Below are 20902 nucleotides of genomic sequence, written 5' to 3' on the forward strand. Positions count from 1 at the left end.
GAATATTTATCTAAAGAACGTAACATGTACCATGCACAACTAGAGTTGGTACTGATCACTTGTGTGAAGTTTCATTAACTCGTGTGCAAGGGTTCGGAAGATTAGATGCGCACAAGATTGCATACGCGGACTGTATGTACATAGTATGTTAACAAAAAACAAAGTCCAAAACACTACAGAATATTTATCTAAAAGAATGTAACATGCACAATTAGGGTTGGTATTGATCACTTGTGTGAAGTATCATTAAATTGTGTGCTTGGGTTTGGAAGATTAGGCGCGCACAAGATTGCATATGCAGACTGTATGCACATAGTATGTTAACAAAAAACAAAGTCCCGTAACTCTGTAAATTTTTTTCTGAAAGAACCAAACATGCCCAATGCACAACTAGTGTTGTTACTGATCACTTGTGTGGAGTTTCATTAAATTGTGTCAAGAGGATGAGGAGAGATGGTGTGCACAAGATTGTGTCTATGTATATAGCATAGTAACAAAAAATAAAGTCCCATAACTCTGCAGAATGTTTTCCTGAAAGAACCTAACATGCATCATGCACAACTACTGTTGTTACTGATCACTTTTGTGAAGTTCATTAACTTGTGTCAAGGGAATGAGGGGAGTTGGTGCGCGCAAGATTTTGTCTATGGTCAGACAGACAAACAACCTGAAACCAGTACACCCCCTTATAACTTTGTTGTTGTGGGGATGGGGTGGGGGGAGGGGGGGGGGGGGGGTAAAAAGTACAAAAAGGGAAATAATTCAATAGAAAACTTATAGTTAGTGAACAAAGTCAAAGTCATATGACTTTTGACCCCTACGTGTGACCTTGAAGGGAGCCATCCAAAACAAGCATTCTGCATGTTGTCTCGATGAGGTGAACATTTGTGTTGAGTTTCTTTGAAATCTTTCAAGCAGTTCAAGAGGTACAGAGCAGACATGAAACAAACTCATATGACCTAAGTGTGACCTTGACCTTGAGGCAAGCCATCAAATTCATGTGCTCTGCATGTTGTCTTGATGTGGTGAATATTTCTGTCAAGTTTCATTGAAATCCTTCAAGGGGTTGAAGAGTTACAGAGCGGACACAAAATTGCTAACAGACAGACGTACACCAGGGGTATAACATAATACGTTCCTTCGGGTGTATAAAAATTAGAATACAAAAATTAACTAGAAGATGCTTTTGTAAAAAAGTGCATGTCTCCGCCAATTCATAGTCATATAGGCAAGAAGTCAACAGGGAACAGGCGCAAAAGTCAAAGAGACACTGATGGCTGGCTGCAATTGGGTTCATTTACATGGCATGTCCAATCATCCCACTAGGTTTCAACATTCTGGGCCTAGTGGTTCTCAAGTTATGAATTAAAAAATGGTTTTCCATTTTCAGGCCCCTGTGACCTTAACCTTTGAACAAATGACCCCAAAATCAGTAGGGGATATCTACTCTGCATGTCCAATCATCCTAGTAGTAGATTCAACATTCTGGGTCAAGTGGTTCTCAAGTTATTGATTGAAAAGAGTTTTCAGCCCCCTGTGACCTTGACCTTTGATAGAGTAACCTCACCTACTCTGTAAGTTCTATCATCCCATGAAACTTTAAGGCTCTAGATATTGACTGGAAAAGGATTTCCATGTTCTGTCCACTGTGACCTTGACACTTAATAGAGGGACCCCAAAAACAATAGGGGTCATCACCCTATGAAGTTTCAACATTCTTGGTCAAGTGGTTCTCAAGTTACTGACTGAAAATGGATTTACTTGTTCTGTTCACTGCAACCTTGTCCTTTATAGAGTGACCTCAAAATCAATATGGGTCATCTACTCTGCATGTCCAATCACCTTATGAAGTTTCAACATTCTGGGTGAAGTGGTTCTCAAGTTACTGACCAAAAACAGTTTTCCATGTTCAGGCCCTTGATCTTTTATAGTGACCCCAAAATCAATAGGGGTCATTTACTGTGCATGTACAATTATTCTATGAAGTTTCCACATTCTGGGTCAAGTGGTTCTCAAGTTATTGATTGGAAATGGTTTTCCATGTTCAGGCCACTGTGACCTTGACCTTTATTAGAGTGACCCCAAAATCAATAGGGATCATCTACTCTGCATGACCAGTCATCTTATGAAGTTTCAATATTCTAGGTCAAGTGGATCTAAAGTTATTGATTGGAAATGGTTTTCCATGTTCAGGCCACTGTGACCTTGACCTTTAACAGAGTAACCCCAAAATCAATAGGGGACATCTACTCTGCATGATCAATCATCCTATGAAGTTTCAACATTCTGGATTGAGTGGTACTCAAGTTATCAGAAATAGTTTTCCATGTTCAGGCCCCTGTGACCTTGACCTTTGATGGAGTGACCCTAAAAACAATAGGGGTCATTTACTCCGCAAGACATCTCATCATATGAAGTTTCCACATTCTGGGTCAAGTGGTTCTCAAGTTATTGATAGGAAATGGTTTTCCATGTTCAGGCCCATGTGACCTTGACCTTTGATGGGGTGATCCCATAAACAACAGGGATCGTCTACTCCATATGCCCTGCTACCCTATGAAGTTTGAAGGTTCTAAGTCAAATGGTTCTCCAGGTATTGATCAGAAATGAAGTGTGACGGACATACAGTATTGATCGGAAATGGTTTTTCATGTTCAGGCCATTGTGACTTTGACCCAAAGTGACCCAAAACCATGACCATCTACCCTGCATGACCAATCATCCTATGAAGTTTCAACATTCTGGATTGAGTGGTTCTCAAGTTATTGATTGGAAATGGTTATCCATGTTCAGGCCACTGTGACCTTCACCTTTGATGTAGTGACCCCAAAAACAACTGGGGTCATCTACTCGCAAGACCAATCATCCTATGAAGTTTCAACTTTCTGGGTCAAGTGGTTCTCAAGCTATTGATTGGAAATGGTTTTCCATGTTCAGGCCAATGTGACCTTGACCTTGAAAAGAGTAACCCTAAATCAATAGGGGTCATCTACTCTGCATGATCAATCATCCTATGAAGTTTCAACATTCTGGATTGAGTGGTTCTCAAGTTATTGATCGGAAATGGTTATCCATGTTCAGGCCACTGTGACCTTGACCTTTGACGGAGTGACCCCAAAAACAATAGGGGTCATCTACTTGCAACAGCAATCATCCTATGAAGTTTCAACATTCTGGGTCAAGTGGTTCTCAAGTTATTGATTGGAAATGGTTTCCCATGTTCAGGCCACTGTGACCTTGACCTTTATAAGAGTAACCCCAAAATCAATAGGGGTCATCTACTCTGCATGATCAATCATCTATTAAAATTCAACATTCTGGATTGAGTGGTACTCAAGTTATCGGAAATGGTTTTCCATGTTCAGGCCCCTGTGACCTTGACCTTTGATGGAGTGACCCCAAAAACAATAGGGGTCATCTACTCGCAAGACCAATCACTCTATGAAGTTTCAAGATTCTGGGTCAAGTGGTTCTCAAGTTATTGATCGGAAATGGTGACCTTGACCTTTGATGGAGTGACCCCAAAAGCAATAGGGGTCGTCTACTGCATAAGCCCTGCGATCATATGAAGTTTGAAGGTTCTAGGTCAAATGGTTCTACAGTTATTGATCAAAAATGAAGTGTGACGGACAGACAGAAGGATGGATGGACAGGGCAAAAACAATTGTCACATACTGTAACAATACTGTCATGAGTAATAATTATATAACTACTACTGACTGTTATTCAAGTTTTAACAAAACAGAATTTTCATGATAAAGATGGTATAAGACAGCGCGTGACCTCCCGATCAAAATAGTCCAAATGGCGGGATAATTCACATACTGTAATGGGTATTTTTACCTGTTGCTAATTTTTACTATTTTTTACGACCAAATCAGATTCGTAAATATTGGCCTCGTATAAATTTGCCACATAAAGTCAAGTAAACTGGGAGATCCTGTGATTTTGTAAATTTTAAAATCGTATAAAATAAAATCATGTGTTTTTACCCCAAAGCCGTAAACTTTTACAGCAGTAAAAATAACCCATTATAAGGTAACTTTCAAGATATTTGAAGGAAAGTTCAAAAGTGAAGTTACAGATGGTCTCAACATTTTAAGTAAGATAAAAACTGTTAAAATGTGAAACTGAAAGGAAAAATGATGGCTGAATTGAAACAAATGTTGGTCAGACATATTCTACACGGTAATATCTGACCTTTATGTATGGTTTGTACACTTCTGCATGTGTATTGTTAAAATTGTAAGGCTTATTTATAGAAAAACAGAGTCCTCTGAAACATAAGCATCGTCTATCTATGATTAGTTTTAAAGGGCACTATTTTCTTCAACTAGAAAATACTAGAAAAAAGCCATACATGATTATACACAGCTGGACTTGAATAGATCCTTTCAAAATTTAAATGAAATCATACAAAGAAAATGTCATGGTAACTCGTGTATTGATACTTTTCTCACTATTGAAGTTACATTCAATATGATTTCACAAGACGGAGTGCTATCATAATGACAATTTTACATGTTGAGTGATAAGAACTCCTACGTCCAGATGTAAAATTTTGTATGTGGATGCCAGCTTTGGGTGACAAGATACTTCTATTCTAGTTTGGTATCTTTCAAAGTTAAAGAAGCATTTACAGACTCTTTATTACTATAATAACCAAAATTAAAGTTATAGATAAAAATATGACAGTCAGTTCATTTATGACTGAGCCGCTAATAATATATCTTAAAGACAAGCACTTCGATACGTACCATAACCTGGACACTTGTAACCATGGGGGCAATGATTCGGCCAACCAGTTGTTAGTCCAGGACAGTAAGTTCCAGGCACGCAGGGGGAACAATTCAATTTCCCTGTATAGGGATTATATCTTCCCTTCCCACATGGTGATGGGTCTGCCACCCCTGTAAATAAAAAATAAAAATATACAAGATACAGGAACAGACAAAGCATATAAAAATTATGTGATAAGCGAATCGAGTGGCTGGATATGGGGGATGAAGAGTATCAAATATGCAATGAACTTAATTCCAAGAAAAACGACACATAAATTCAAATAAACGTGGGTTATTCAATGTCAATGCAACCATTAAAGTCTTTAATTAAATATACATCAATTAATAACCCTCAAAACGTTCCAGTTGCAAGAATATGCATTTCTTAAATGGTGGTTTTCTGTGGCCTAGTAGCAAACAAATTCCTTTAAATCCTGTCTGGCTGGGTTGAACTTCAAATGTCTTTCTAAACTTCAAATAAAATGTGGATATTTTTTCTTAAATTTAGATAGACTGACAACACTGCCAATCCTAACAAACTACCTTACAGACAAGTGTGGTTACAATATATTAATCCAACTTGTTATCGAGCTGAAAATATAATCTTGACTTTTGAAAAACCTAGTAAAATCAGGAAAAGTAACAATTTTTATTAAATCTTTGCATAAATTCTGTAAAGACATGGCTTGCATTTCACAGGTAGATACAAACTGGCAGAGAACGAAATCCATATTGTACTGAGAAATTCAACATTGTGCATGATGCCAGACTATTTCTTTATATTAATTTTCACAACCTGACATCACAAAAAAACTATTCAGCCGATAAACGTTGAAGATTTCTTTTAATATATATTGGTCAAAAACAAAACAACAAACAAAAAAAGTTGAGGTATATAATAAATGGGTCATTAAGATAATGGGCCCGTAATGACAATCAACTGTTTTTGAGCTATTACGTAGTTCTCAATATGCAATTTTCCATCATAAAGTCATAAAAGAAATAACTTTTCATAATAATCAGAGATTGCCGAATTTGCATACAGAGAAAACGTAAACAAACAAAAATTGTCATTACTACATTAAAACGCTGCCTGCTTAGCTCAGTAGGTAGAGCATTGGTCTACGGATCGCGGGGTCTTGAGTTCGATCCTCGGGCGGGGTGTATGTTCTCCGTGACTATTTGATAAATGACAGTGTGTCTGAAATTATTATATGCACATCTCTGTGTTTGTCTTTAAAGTAATGGATACATATTGACAGTTGGCAAATAACATTTTCTCTGAGCCTGCCCTCTTAGCTCAATAGGGTGGGTGCAGATCTACGGATCTCGGGTTGATTAGTTCCATCCCTCGACAGGATGTATGTTCTCCATGACGATTTGATAAAAGACACTTTGTCTGAAATCATTCGTCTTCCACCTCTGATTCATGTAGGGAAGTTGACAGTTACTTGCAGAGAACAAGTCTGTACTGGTACAGAATCCAGGAACACTGGTTAGATATACTGCCCGCCGTTACATGACTGAAATACTGTTGAAAAAACAGCGTTAAACCCAAAACAAACAAACAAAACTACCTTAAAACAGCTAGTGCATCAGGTGTGATCCAACCTGGCAAAGACCACCCAGGTAGAATACAGAATCAAAGATCAAGCTTCTACTGCATGAACACTTCAGTTCATAGTGTTGATGCAATCAGCTTTCAAATTATGAATAATTATGCTCTTCTATTGCAATTTGGTTTAAATTGTTTTAATATACCCCTACCTGACCCACAACCATGACCTGAAGGACAGACTGCTGTAACAGCCGTAAGACCTGGAGTTGCGCAATAGTATCTTCTGGTGCAAGCATAACAGCTCCCCTGGCCAGAATTTGGTTGAAATCTTCCCCTCGGACAATGTATAGGAATTTCACTTCCTGAAAATAACTACAACCATGTAACAAATATACATGTATCCCAACAGATAAAATATATCCAAACACATTTCAATTCATATACTAGTATATGTATCATAACATACAGTGCAACCTCTGTAGAGCAACACCCTTTGGGAGATACAAATATTAACTGTTGTGTAGAGGTTGTTGTTCTGGAGAGGTAAAATTGATAGTATTTTTCAGCTTAGGGAAATTTTAATAATGTTGTTATAAAGAGGTTTTTGCTTAAGAGAGGGTACGTCGCTCTTGAGAGGTTGTACTCTATATAAAGTTAATGTTAAAGTTAACACTTGGCTATTTCCCTAATATTACCTCTTCACATTAAGGATGTACGAGCGTTGGTTTTTCAGGATATCCCCCATTTTGAAAAAACGTTTCTTCGAATATTTCTTTCTAACAAAATCTAAGCCAAAAATTAATTCAAAACAAGAGCTGTCTCCATAGGATGACACATGCCCCCGATGGCACTTTGAATGAATAGTTTTGGCCGATGTTAAGAGTATAGGACCTTGAACCTACGGAGCTGGGTCTTGCGCGCGACACATCGTCTTACTGTGTCACACATTCATGCATAGCTATTTTAAAATCCATGCATGAATGACAAAGATATGGACCGGACATGCCCATCAATGCACGATCATGAAAAATGATCTTTAACATCTAAGTGTGACCTTGACCTTTGAGCTACGGACATGGGTCTTGCGTGTGACACGTCGTCTTACTGTGGTACACATTCATGCCAAGTTATTTGAAAATCCATCCATCGATGACAAAGATATGGACCGGACACGCCCATCAATGCACTATCCTTTAACATCTAAGTGTGACCTTGACCTTTGAGCTACGAACCTGGGTCTTGCGCATGACACGTCGTCTTACTGTGGTACACATTTATGCCAAGTTATTTGAAAATCCATCCATCGATGACAAAGATATGGACCGGACACGCCCATCAATGCACTATCCTTTAACGTCTAAGTGTGACCTTGACCTTTGAGCTACGGACCTGGGTCTTGCGCACTGCACGTCGTCTTACTGTGTCACACATTCATGCCAAGTTATTTGAAAATCCATCCATCGATGACAAAGATATGGACCGGACACGCCCATCAATGCACTATCCTTTAACGTCTAAGTGTGACCTTGACCTTTGAGCTACGGACCTGGGTCTTGCGCACTGCACGTCGTCTTACTGTGGTACACATTCATACCAAGTTATTTGAAAATCCATCCATCGATGACAAAGATATGGACCGGACACGAAAATTGCGGACGGACCGACAGACTGACAGACGGTTCAAAAACTATATGCCTCCCTTCGGGGGCATAATAATTAAAGGAAGTGGCTAGGGGTCTGGTAACCGGACCTCTAGACCAAGAAAGAGTGCAAAGTAATTTCTAAAATAATGAGTTTTCAACTTCTTTTTAAAAACATCTAATGTGTCGCGAGTTCCTTATTTTGAGAGGCAATTCATTCCATAATTTAGGTCCAACAGTACTAAAACTTTTGTCACTGAACGTTTTGTGCTTGTTGAAAGGAAAAACGAATTACCCAGTAACGGAATTTAAAGAATGCAAGTTTCTTGTCTGAGTTTGTTTTATGAAAAGTTCTGACTGAACAAGTATACATGTAGGTGAGCATCTTGAATGTAGTTCTGGCTTTGAAGAGTAGCCAGTGAAGATCATAGAGCATTTGTTTGGAACTGTCATAGTTTCTTCAATTTAGAACAAGTTTTACACAAATGTTTTGAATTTGTTGCATTTTGTTTACCCCGCTACAAAATGACATTGCAATAATCTAAATGGGATATCACCAATGACAGCACAAGAGTTTCAGCAGCCTCTTTGGTTAGATATTTCCGAATACATTTTATTCTGAAGTAGTTGAGCATCGCTGTTCTACACTTTCATTTTACATGCTCTTTTAGATTCAAGTTTTTGTCCAGGTATGCACTTAGATATCAAATAAAGCTCGCTGTTTTCACTTCATAATCTACAATGCGTATTTCGTCAGTTGCACACCTAGCGAGCTATTCCCTACTATATACCAAACATGATGAACACGTTTTTGAAAGTGTTCATTTTGAGCTAATTTCATTCATTGTTGATTGTTATAGCACATTGTTCAAGTTCTTGTATTGCCTGGGATTTCACTGTTGAAGATGATGGTTTAAAGCATTTATTAGCAGTGTGGTCATCCCCAAAGCCGTAGACTGAAACTGATGGCGGAATAACATTAAACAGTGTCTCCGCATATGTCAAATAGAGCCACGGTCCTAAGCAACGTCCTTGTAGAATGTAACTAGGGTGAAAAGGACATGGTCAAATTGACACTTACACTGACACAGGAGCATGGTCATCTTTTTGACCCCAGGGCAATAATTTGGACAAGTATGGTAGAGAACCAAACCCTTATAATTATTTGTACGACGTATTACCGCCCGAGTGTATAAATAGTGTTTAAACACGATTTTACTATCAATTATTTCGATTCTAATATGCCCCTAATCTAAAATAGCAGATAGGATACAGCAGCGCTCTTTCTTGGTAGCAACAAAAATGTCATGCTAACTTAAGAGTGTTTGAACAGAGAAAAGCATATAAGAATTAGTAATATTCCCAGAGATTTAAGACATTGTCATCTCTGTGCTTCTATTTTTTTAGGTGATGAATTTCACTATCCTTTTAATTGTAGTTATTTTTCTAAAAAAAACAAAGAAAAATATCAAACAGGGAATGCCACGCACCAAAAACGTAGCCTCCTCAAAACGAAACCCCCAGCACGCAGACGCGTGCACCACACACACACACACACACACACACACACACACCCAAAGCCAACACATAAGGACAAAACGAACAACACACACGCACACAAAGCCAACACATAAGACGAAACGAACAAACAAAGGAACACAGTGGGGCACCGCCTTGGAACGGTCAGTGGCAAAAACACCATTGGGGAGCTTAAACCGGTTTATGGTGCACCTAACCTCACTCTTACCCCCACCATGTTCCAAAGACATGGGACAGTGTAAATAAAAGTAATCCCCTCCAGGTGAATCTCTTACACACGTAATGGAAACAAAAAGGCATGTCATGTAAAACACAAAAATGCTCGTGTATAAATATATAAAAAAACAAACCTTAAGAACCAAAAACGTATGTACTCAATGCCTTTTCAGAAGACAGAGCAACAAGAGAAACACCCTTAAGGGCCCGACGAAACAGGCCAGAAGACAAATATCAAAACAGTTCAGTCCTGGTAGGATTTAAAAACTGTTTATCATAGAGTCCTCCACCTCTTCCGTCAGACGCAATCAAAGAGGGAAGCGTAGTGTCCAACTGTAAACGGGTTGAACACTTAACATGCGGTATGTCTCAAAACAGTTGGGTCGTAACCTCTTTTAATAAAACGTTTGATAATCTTTCCAAATACATTTGGAAAATTACCGTGACCCAAGATCTTACGAAGTTTGTAAACCACATCCCCATAAAAAACGGGTTTAGAAATACCTTCTCGCAGAAGTGTCTTTAAATTACTATTGAATTTTAAAACTAAATCAGAATTACGATAATAAAATTTAGCGAAATATTTACGCAATTTGTAATAACGGTAGCCTTGCTGAAGAAGTTTACCTGTAATATATTGATTACGTTCATTGAAATGCTTGACATGACTACACGCTCTGGCAAACCGAATTAATTGAGAAATATATACCCCATAAGATGTAGCCTGAGGTACATCCCCATCCAAATGGGGAAAATTTACAATACTAAAATTAAAATCATCCCTCTTGTCATAAATGGTATGTATAAAATTGTCATAAATAGAGAGATGTAAATCTAAAAATGAAGCATCAGTATCCGCATTGTTAGTTTTAATTAACTGAAGCTCCCTAGGATAAATAGTACCCACCAATTGACCAAAAAACGAATATCATCTAGATAGCGTGATGTATTATTAAATGCCGTTATAATATCTGCCTGCGTATCTGGAAAGAGGCTCAACATAAAGTCTCTTTCATAACAATATAAAAACAAATCTGAGACAAGGGGTGCACAATTTGTTCCCATGGGAATACCAACAACTTGTCTATAAACTGCATTCCCAAACCTGGTCCGGTCCAGGTGTATAGGTCCAGTTACCGGACCCTTAGCCACTACCATAATTAAAATATGGCCTATAATGTACCATTTGACCAAACATATTCTTATTGTTGCAAATTTATTTTTCATCCTAATTTTGGCTGGCATTTGCCTAAATTTTCATTTTGTTGGGTTTAACTTCGCACCAACACAATCATAGGTCACATGGAAACTTTCCAGCTTTGCTGGTGGAGGAAGACCCCAGGTGCCACTATGTGCATTATTTCATGACAAGTGGACACCTGGGTAGTACCATCAACCTTCTGTAAGCCAGGCTTCCTCACATGAAGAATTCATCGCCCTGAGTGAGGCTTGTACCCACAGCAATGAGGGTTAAGTGATTTGAAGTTTGCGACCTCAACCATGCAGCCACTGAGGCCCCACATTTGCCTAAAACTGATGTAAGATGTATAATGAGGTAGGTGTAGGTAATTCAAAATATCTATTAAAGTAGATCAGGTGTGGTTCTAATATTTTTCTGACTGATATATATAATAATAAGCTTCAAAAGATATAAATGTTTTCAACATCACACTTTATATTATCTAGGAATTCTAGTATGAATCAAAGCAAAAAGAATTGAAAATATCAAATTCACCAGTTTTAAAACATTTTTTTCTAATAAATCTCTAAGATGCATGGTGACTCCAACTTTTTTGTTTCTATTTTAAAGCATTTTTTGTGTAATAAAGCTGCAAAATATTTTTAAAATTTTAACATCAGCATTTTTTGTAGATTCAAATACATTTTTCCACTGAAAATGAAGTGGACGAGGTAATTATGTCAACATGTAAAAACGAAAAAGATTTTGTAAGTGACATTTATGCTTATATAATACTGGTATCATTTGTATTCATAGAAACCTGTAAGACCTGAAATCCCTATAACATTAAGAGGGATATTATATGTTTTATAAAGTACCAACATTTTTTCAATTATACATATAATTTATGAAGTGGGTGAAGAAAATGTCCTGTAAAATTAAAACGCGTTCAGTGACCTGTATTTTTTCTGCTCTTGTTTGTTTTAGAAACTAATGTTTTTCAAGCTCAAAAACGAATGATAAAATTCCTAACAGTAGAAAAAAAACTATCCTACATCCTTAACCAATCTGTATTCTTCCATTGTAAAATATAGCTCAATGTGCACATGGTATTCTGTCTCCCGACTGTGATTATCGGTCTACTACTCTAAATAAGTCTGCTTACTAGCTGGGCAATAAAATCCCGCTGGACATTCTATTTCTGTCTCAGATTTGGACCCTTTAGGACAGTAGTATCCCGCTCTGCAATAACCATCTGGCTGTATTCTATTGACAGTACAGTACATTCCGCCGGGACATAACTCACATGAAGGTTTAAACGTTGTATTCTGATAGGTACCAGGCTCACACTGTTTGATATCATAACCTGAAAAATAATCACAGGCAGGCTAGGAACAAGGTACAATAAAGTTAACATAAGACTTTGTATTATCTTTACAATTATATTCAAGAGAATAAGCATGTGCAAAACAGCAAAACGCTCTCTGATCATTCAGGGGAAATAAGCGATCGAGGAAAATGTTTTAGTATAACCACCAACCTAAATTAGATGCAAAGCTTTTCATGCTAATATATAATATTTCTTAAGAAGGCTTTAAAACTTAAATACTGACAAACTATATGTTACGGAAACACATGAGAATTTGCTGTTTTTACTACTTTCTACGATGAAAATCGCAAAGTGTTTTTAACGCTTTACTCCAGGTAAACTGTTTCGATTATAAATATTTATATTTTGAAGTCATAATTCACTAATTCCACTATAGCTCTATTGGTTACGACGATGGGAAAATGTCTACTGCCGCAAAAATCCCGGGGGTTCAATTCCCGACGCGGTCATCTTTTTTTCTTGATTTGGAATTTTAAAAATATTTAGAAACAAAAACTCATATTCTACTGTTCATAATATGACCAAACTTCAATTTCACATTCACTTGATATAAGAAGATTTCCAACAGTGAAACTGACACTGGGACCACTTGCTTGCCACTTGAATGGTAAAAATGCATTTTTTAAATCATGCCAAAATGCTACAAAATGCATTTTATGATCATCACCTATGCTCAATACATGTTAAAATGCTAAAACATATTCGCTAAACTTAGGTAGGGGCGAAGGAGAGTGGGGTGGGTGGGAGTGGTCCTGACCCCAAGTGTCTGTGTAAATATGCTATTAATCTCATCCAATATAAGACAAATGGAGTGTCTGAGACATGTCATCATGGCAATCCAAAATCACGATCGCGCGCAATAAGAAATTATGTGTTATGCTTCCCGTAAAGATCATTGGACTAATTGCATTACCATATACACAAAGTGCTGGATATTCATAAGAAAAGAGATGTTTTATCAATACAAGTATGCCCATGGGCAGAATGTCGAGCCTGCCAGCTGTCAAGTGTGACCCTGACCTTGGACTTAGGGACCTGGTTCTTGCGCATGACACTCCGTTTCATAATGGTTAACATTCATGCCAAGTTACATCAAAATCCCACCATGCATGAAGAAGAAATGCTCACAACAAACTTCAATTTGACCTTTGACCTCCAACTGTGACCTTGACCTTTGAGATAGGAACATGGGGTTTGCTGCCTTCTCATTGAGGTAAACATTCATGCCAAATATAAACAAGATTGGTCCATGCATGTCAAAGTTATGGTCTGGACAAAATCAGAGAGACGCACACATGCACGGACACACGCACATAAACCAAAAGTGGTGACTATATCGAGCTCACCGCAAGCGGGCTCGATAATAATTAAATATCCTGAAATAGATTTATAATTATTATGGGCTCATAATATTGCCCCCTGTAAATGTAAAGCTTTAAGAGCTTTTCTTAAAACAACAGTTTCATTCTCATATAAGCACTTTATTTTATATACACTGGTAGTTGTATGTAAAATTCAAATAACTGCCCAATAGAACATTGCTATGAAAAGTCTGTAAGACGTACATTATAGAAATATCTTATTGAAAAGTCCCCACTATCACAGCTGAAGACCTCGTTACTAATTACGTATTCGCCTTTTGCAATTTCAGCATTCACAGGTTGTTATACAAATAAGTTTCTGTTAAGACCGAAGGATGCCGAAATTGGATATGGAGGATACGTAAACAAACGGAAATTGCGTATTCTCATTATGGCTCAATTACCTTAACAGATTTGGTTGTCAAACAGTACAGCAAACCCCTCACAATTATATCTAAAAATTCTTACCTCGGTTTGTGTCTTGGGATTCATACGTCAGTGTATAATGCGTTCCTGGTTGACTTATTATCATTTCTGGCTTGTAGTGATTATTCTGTAAGCAAAGGTCGCCAATATGGTTACGAAAGCACTCGTAGCTGTTTCCCTTCAAGCAGTACCTAAATTCTCTACATGGCCCACATCCTGTCTGGCTTACGTCATATCGCTCATTACTAAGATCACAAAGTGTAAGTTCATCTGCAATTAAACCTCAGGAGCCTTAGAATTAATACATGTATATTAAGATAGTGGATCCGCAATGACAATTTGCAAAATTTAATTATGTTTTCTCTGTTTGCAATTTTGGTATTCTCCATTTCTTTACGGAAAGTCATATACGTGTTCAGCTACATTTACTTCCGAAGAATGCCAAATGAGAGTACATAAAGTATATACGGAAATTGCCAAGTGACATTTTAGGTCCATTCAAAATGACACTCCGTAATTTCCATGTGATTCTGCATTTTTGTTAGACAGTTCGGCAACAATAGCTCAGTGCACTTGTGCCTTTCCGTACAAAGATGAAGAATGCTGAAATCTTATGTTTGTTTGCTTGTTTGGGTTTAAAATTAACACTTTTTTTCAAAAATATTTCAGTTATTTGCAAACCCGTTCTCCCCAAGTAACTTCCAACTTCCCTACATGAATCAGAGGTGGAGGATGAATGATTTCAGACACAATGTCTTTTATCAACATACGTCCCGCCAGAGGATGGAACTAATCACCCGAGATTCGTAGATCTGCACTCTCCCTATTGAGCTAAGAGGGCGGGCTCAGAGAAAATGTTATTTGCCGACTGTCAATACATATCCATTACCTTAAAAACAAATACAGGCTTAAATTCAAATACAAACACTGAATTATTTCAAATTTTATGACAGAAAAGAAGTTTTGAAGTGAATTTAAAACGATGACCAAGAAAAGGAGCAAGCCACTTCACATTCAAAATTATACTTTATATGTACACTTTGGTACGTTTTTATATCTGCACTAAATTACTCAGTCACTCAGATAACAGAAATAGGCTGTCTTATCGAAATAAATATTGCTATGATTGTCTAATGACTGAATATGAAGTCGTGACAGCATGTGACAAATTGTTCAAACAATAATTTCATGAAACTTAATTATTTACCTTGCCCACAGTAAAAATGATTTGCATTTTGTAAAGTTAAGTGACATATGACTTGTTCTTGAATACATTTTCTTCACCTGGCATATACCTATTTCAGATTTGCAAAATAATGAAAATTGCTTTTCGTGTTCTCAAAGTAAGAAATAATCGATCTGTTCTGATTAAGCATATCAGCAAAATATAGGAATATGGATTCAATATCCATAAAGTAAACACAAAGATTTTCATCAGGACTTTGGTAAATCGGATCTTTTTATCATTTGATACTAGATGTTAATAACTGACATTGTTTTGATCAGCTTTCAGAAATATAATGTAAATGTTGGTGATAAAATGGTAAAATAAAATCAAAAATAATATTTTAAGTAGAGCTGCTTTTGAGAAAAGCGCATGTCTCCCGCAACTGCCTAATAATCTAAATAGTAAGCCAGTCTTTATATACTGTTTACTCACTACAAATATACCTTTGAAGAGTAAAAAGGCTGATTTTGGGTAATTCAAGGGCCATAATTCTGAGGTGCCTGTGGCGAATTGGCTAGTTAATGAACTTGGCCGAGGAGTTATGGTCAAAAACAGTTTGGTAAAGGTCGGATGAGAACTGTTAGACTTAGAGCGCGGACAAGAGTAAAAAAGCCGATTTTCTTTAAGGGCCATAATTCCAAAGTGCCTAGGTCGCGGACTTATGGTCAAACACATTTTGTTCAATTTAGTGAAGATCAGATGAAAAATGTTCGATTCTAGCCTGGACAAGAGTAAAAAGGCCAAATTTCGGTATTTCAAGGGCCATAATTCCAAAGTGCCTGGGCCAATTTGGCTAATTATCGAACCTGGCAGAGGACTTATTGTCAAACACATTTTGTTCAAGTTTAGTGAAGATCGGATGAGAAATGTTCAACTTAGAGCGCGGACAAGACACACAGACTGACACAGACAGACGGACACACACACACACAGACAGGAGTAAATCAATATGTCTCCCACACCACTGTGTGGTGGGAGACATAATTAATTTGCAGTCATTATCATGTGGTATTTGTAACGGAAGTGATTCATTTAGAGAGAATACAGTTGTGAAGTGTTTGTTTAAATGTGGAATGGCAGAGAACCGGGCACTATCTGTGAAATTAATTCTACTTACAAGCTCCATCAACAAATGAGCATTCGTTGCCAAGTTGACAGAATTCTGCAATGCCGTGGTAGCAGACCATGTTTGCTGGACAGGGCAAGACTTGCCCGTCCTCACAAAGTTCGCCGTCACTACATCTTACACAGCTCTCTTGATTAGTTGCTAAAGATTTAAACCCATTTCGACAAGGAAACATTTCACCTTCAAATAAACAATATATACATGCATTGACAAAGACTGTGTTAGAATTAATGTTTTTGTTGGGTCTAACGTCAGATCCATAGGGCTTACGGGGATTTTGCCAGTTTTAATGGACGAAGAATCCAGGTGCTCCTCCATGCGGATGGTTTCCTTACATGTAAAACTGCACAACCTAAGTGCAGTTTCGTACTCACATCAATGAGTCAGCAAGCAAAACCACGCTTTCACTAAGGCCAATATATCTGATTAAAGTCAGGACATGTTTTCATTACACTACATACAGCTTTTACATTTCAACTGTAATGCAATCTACTTGCTCAGTTGCCAGTGTCATTCAAATTGTATGTTTTAATTATTTCAGCTTTGATGATATATTCATTGAACCAGATTATTTTTTAAACAGCGAACAAGGACTCTGTAGTGTACTTTTATTGAAACATTTAAATATAGAAATTAAACATTATTTAATTTAGCTGAAAATGTTTTACCTGTAATAAATTGAAAAACATTAAAGCCTTCTTCTTATAAGAATGTCCACATTAAAGTATAAATAGTACTTACCATTTACACAATAATGGCCTATTTCACAGTCAAGTATGAGACCAAAGAAGCACCAGTATCCAGGACGACAATAATTTTCTGCAATTGTCAAACCTTGTTCCGTACAATTATACCTATTAGGGCACTCTATACATGAGGTTTGGCCTCGTTCCGGCTGGTATAAATACTGAGTATGTCCAACATAAGGCTCTGAATCGCGTACCCAAGAGGAACAAGGCACTTTGACACCTGGAACATATGAATCCTTGAATAATAGTTGTTGGTGTACTAGTATTTAACAATTTGGGCATCCCTTATTTAAAGTAAGAAGCAAGTGGGTCTGATCAAAATCTTGATGGGGAAATTAAATGCCATTGCTTTCTGTCTCTCTACGGTTAACATAAATGTACATGATAATCTGTAAATAAACTGGTCATCACATGACACATGTAAACGTACCTGTAGGACACTGATGTCCTGCTGGACAGAGCTTTCCTAATGGCATTGGAGTAATCTCCCCTATCTCGCAGTACCACCCTGTTTCACAGGAACCTGACGGATCTGTCAGACCAGATATTGCACAGTACATTCCTTCCGGACATAACTCACACCTACCAGCACTTTGGTCATAATAAAAACCCTGAGTGCATGTAGTTGGTGACGCTAAATAATACAAAGTGAATTGCATTTAACTATTTGTTATAAGTATTTCACTTGCTGTCTTCAATTTCACAGCGAATATGTTTAATTTCAGGATGGCCAACCCACATTACTTTTGGATACTGAACATACTGAGTAAACAATTAGAGCATCAATGACTTTCCTTCACACATCACATCTGCCATCAGTTCTCAGTTCTTTTCTTTAACACTTCGCCAAACTGCTTATCGTGGACTAACTGTGTAGATAACACACAGACTTCCACAGTTGGGCAAAGTGTTTGAGAAAAGTACTGAGAACTGTTTTGTGTAGAGGAAAGCACTCATTTAGGTGCAAAAAAACACCCTGTATCTTTGCAATACATTATTCCTGTCAAAGTTTAGATGCACGTTTTCATTAACATCTCAACAATTTTCAATGGTGAACTTGAAAATATTTGTTTAATTTATTTTTTTCTGTCTGTAAACATATCAAATTACAACATATGAATATGAAATGGAGGACTGTACCTGGTGGGCAAGATGATGCATTTATTTGTGCAATATCTAAGCAGCAACCTGGATCACAGTCACCACTTGGGCTTGATAATCCGGTATCTTGGCAATATTTACCTAACGGGCACGGGAGGCACCTGGTTTGGTATTCTAATGGCTGGTAGTATCCCTTGCTACATATTGTTTGTTCAGCTTTGAAAGAAACAAAGACCAGTAACAGAGATCAATAGCTTGCAAAATGTTTTAATGCAATGACTTGGATATTAAGTTTTATTATGATTGGTACTTCAGTATTTTACAATATCTTTATTTGTAAGTTCATTCCTAAACAAGAGGGTCATGATGGCACAGTATCTCCACCTCGCTCTCAATTTTTACAAAGTAATTATTTCTGGCTTTAACACAGGTACTCTTTACAAATTAAGAAATAAATATGAATAAAAATTGCAATAACTCCAGTTTGAATGAAGCAATATTGCTTATTTTCAAACTTGTCCAAGACTGTTTTTAATGGCAATCTTTCACAATAGCTAACTTGTTTTTAATTCTGTTTTGCAAAGCAAACTTTTTACTTCAATATTCACCATTGGGACACATATATCCTGCAGGGCATTTCTGCGTTGCGGGGCTAGACTCTATCTCTCGTTTACCACAATAGAACCCCATGTCACAATTCCCACTTGGAGCAGCGAGTCCTTCAGTCACACAATACATTCCTTCCGGACACTCGAAACATTCGTGTCTTCCTCCATAAGGTTGATAGAAACCTTTCTCACAGAGAAATTTTCTCCCTGGTATATAAAGAAAAGAAATTAATTCTATATTTATGCAATATTTCCCTTTGAAACATTGTTGAAGTACTTTTAATATAAGATTTTAAGAAATATTTTTCACAAAGCCTTTCTCTGCCATATATAGAGATAGGGCATCAATTCTGTTATTAATGCAATATTTCCAGTCAGTGCACTCAAAACATTCATGCTGTACTTCATAAGGCTGGCAAATGTAGCAACCTTTTTCGGACAGATATTGTCTTCTTGGTATATAACAAGAGTGCAAGAATGTCACAATATACGCCCGTCACAGCAAATTTCTTTACTCTAGCACCTGTATTTGCAAATGGAATTTTAATTTTGTGGTTGTTTAGTAATAACTAAGTGTTTTGTTTTTCTAAGTCCACAAAAAAACTCCTTACCAGGTAGAGATACCTTAAAATACACCTAAAATTGGAAAGTAACATCTATGTTGTACCACAGAAAAGTGGTCTTGGTTTTTCCCTACGGTCAATTATAAAAAAGTTACAATATAAGTTATTTATAGTAACAACTAAGGGAAGTTAATCTTAAAAAAAAAAAAAAAAAAAAAAAAAAATCAAAAAAAAAAATTGTAAGTCCTCACAAAAATCTTACCAGGTAGAGACTGGTCAAAATACACCTCAAAATTGGATGTAGCATGCATGTTGTACTACAGAAAAGTGGTCTCGATTTTTCCCTACGACTAGTAATGAAAAAGTTACAATATAAGCTATTTATAGTAACAACAAAGGGAAGTAATTCGAAAGAAGGGAACTGCGCATGACACTTCATCTCATGATGGTGTATAATTGTGTCAAGTTACATCAAAATCTCTCCATGCATGAAGAAGAAATGCTTCGGACAAAGTCATTCTTGTATCTGACCTTTGGCCTCTAAGTGTGACCTTGACCTTAGACCTAGGGACCTGGTTCTTGCGCATGACACTACGTCTCGTGGTGGTGAACATTTGTGCCAAGTTATATCAAAATCCCTCTATGCATGAAGAAGAAATGCTCCGGACAAGGTTTTCATTCTTGTATCATTTGACCTCTAAGTGTGACCTTGACCTTAGACCTAGAGACCTGGTTCTTGCGCATGACACTCCGCCTCATGGTGGTGAACATTTGTGCCAAGTTATATCAAAATCCCTCTATGCATGAAGAAGAAATGCTCCGGACAAAGTTTTCATTCTTGTATCCTTTGACCTCTAAGTGTGACCTTGACCTTAGACCTAGGGATCTGGTTCTTGCGCATGACACTCCTTCTCATGATGATGAACAATTGTGCCAACTTTCATCAAAATCCCTCTATGCATGAAGAAGATATGGTCCGGACAAAGTCATTCTAGAATTTGACCTTTGACCTCTAAGTGTGACCTTGACCTTAGACCTAGGGACCTGGTTCTTGCGCATGACACTCCGTCTCATGATGGTGAACAACTGTGCCAAGTTTCATCAAAATCCCTTCATGCATGTAGAAGATATGCTCCGGACAAGGTCTGTGGACGCCGCCCGCCCGCCCGCCCGCCCGCCCGCCAGGGGCGTTCCCATAATACGTCCCGTTTTTCAAACGGGCGTATAAAAAGCAAAGAACGGTGTTTTATTAAGTCAACAAACATCATTTTCAACGGGTTACATATATATATAAATTTAAATTATAAAATGGATATATGTGTTTTCTGTGCAAGAAAGAAATATGTCTTCAAATGAAGAACTTTTCAAATTTGACATATTCATATCCAGGAGCTGTAACTCCTTAACCAGGCAAGGTACATTCATGTCTGCCATAA

General features: G+C 37.3%; 1 protein-coding gene across 1 annotated transcript in view; it reads right to left on the bottom strand.

Moving 5' to 3' along the window:
* LOC128557255 (sushi, von Willebrand factor type A, EGF and pentraxin domain-containing protein 1-like) overlaps positions 1 to 20902 on the bottom strand; it is a 40844-nt gene that overhangs the window by 18851 nt on the left and 1091 nt on the right. Inside the window, exons 2-10 of the mRNA XM_053544442.1 lie at positions 18904 to 19110; positions 18335 to 18511; positions 17625 to 17828; positions 17187 to 17414; positions 16437 to 16625; positions 14134 to 14361; positions 12080 to 12280; positions 6549 to 6701; positions 4758 to 4910 (exon numbers count right to left, since the gene is read on the bottom strand). Coding sequence (XP_053400417.1) covers positions 4758 to 4910; positions 6549 to 6701; positions 12080 to 12280; positions 14134 to 14361; positions 16437 to 16625; positions 17187 to 17414; positions 17625 to 17828; positions 18335 to 18511; positions 18904 to 19110 — 1740 coding nt within the window. The remainder of the gene's footprint in view (positions 1 to 4757; positions 4911 to 6548; positions 6702 to 12079; positions 12281 to 14133; positions 14362 to 16436; positions 16626 to 17186; positions 17415 to 17624; positions 17829 to 18334; positions 18512 to 18903; positions 19111 to 20902) is intronic.

Source organism: Mercenaria mercenaria, chromosome 5, assembly GCF_021730395.1.
Source record: "Mercenaria mercenaria strain notata chromosome 5, MADL_Memer_1, whole genome shotgun sequence".
NCBI lineage: Eukaryota > Metazoa > Mollusca > Bivalvia > Venerida > Veneridae > Mercenaria > Mercenaria mercenaria.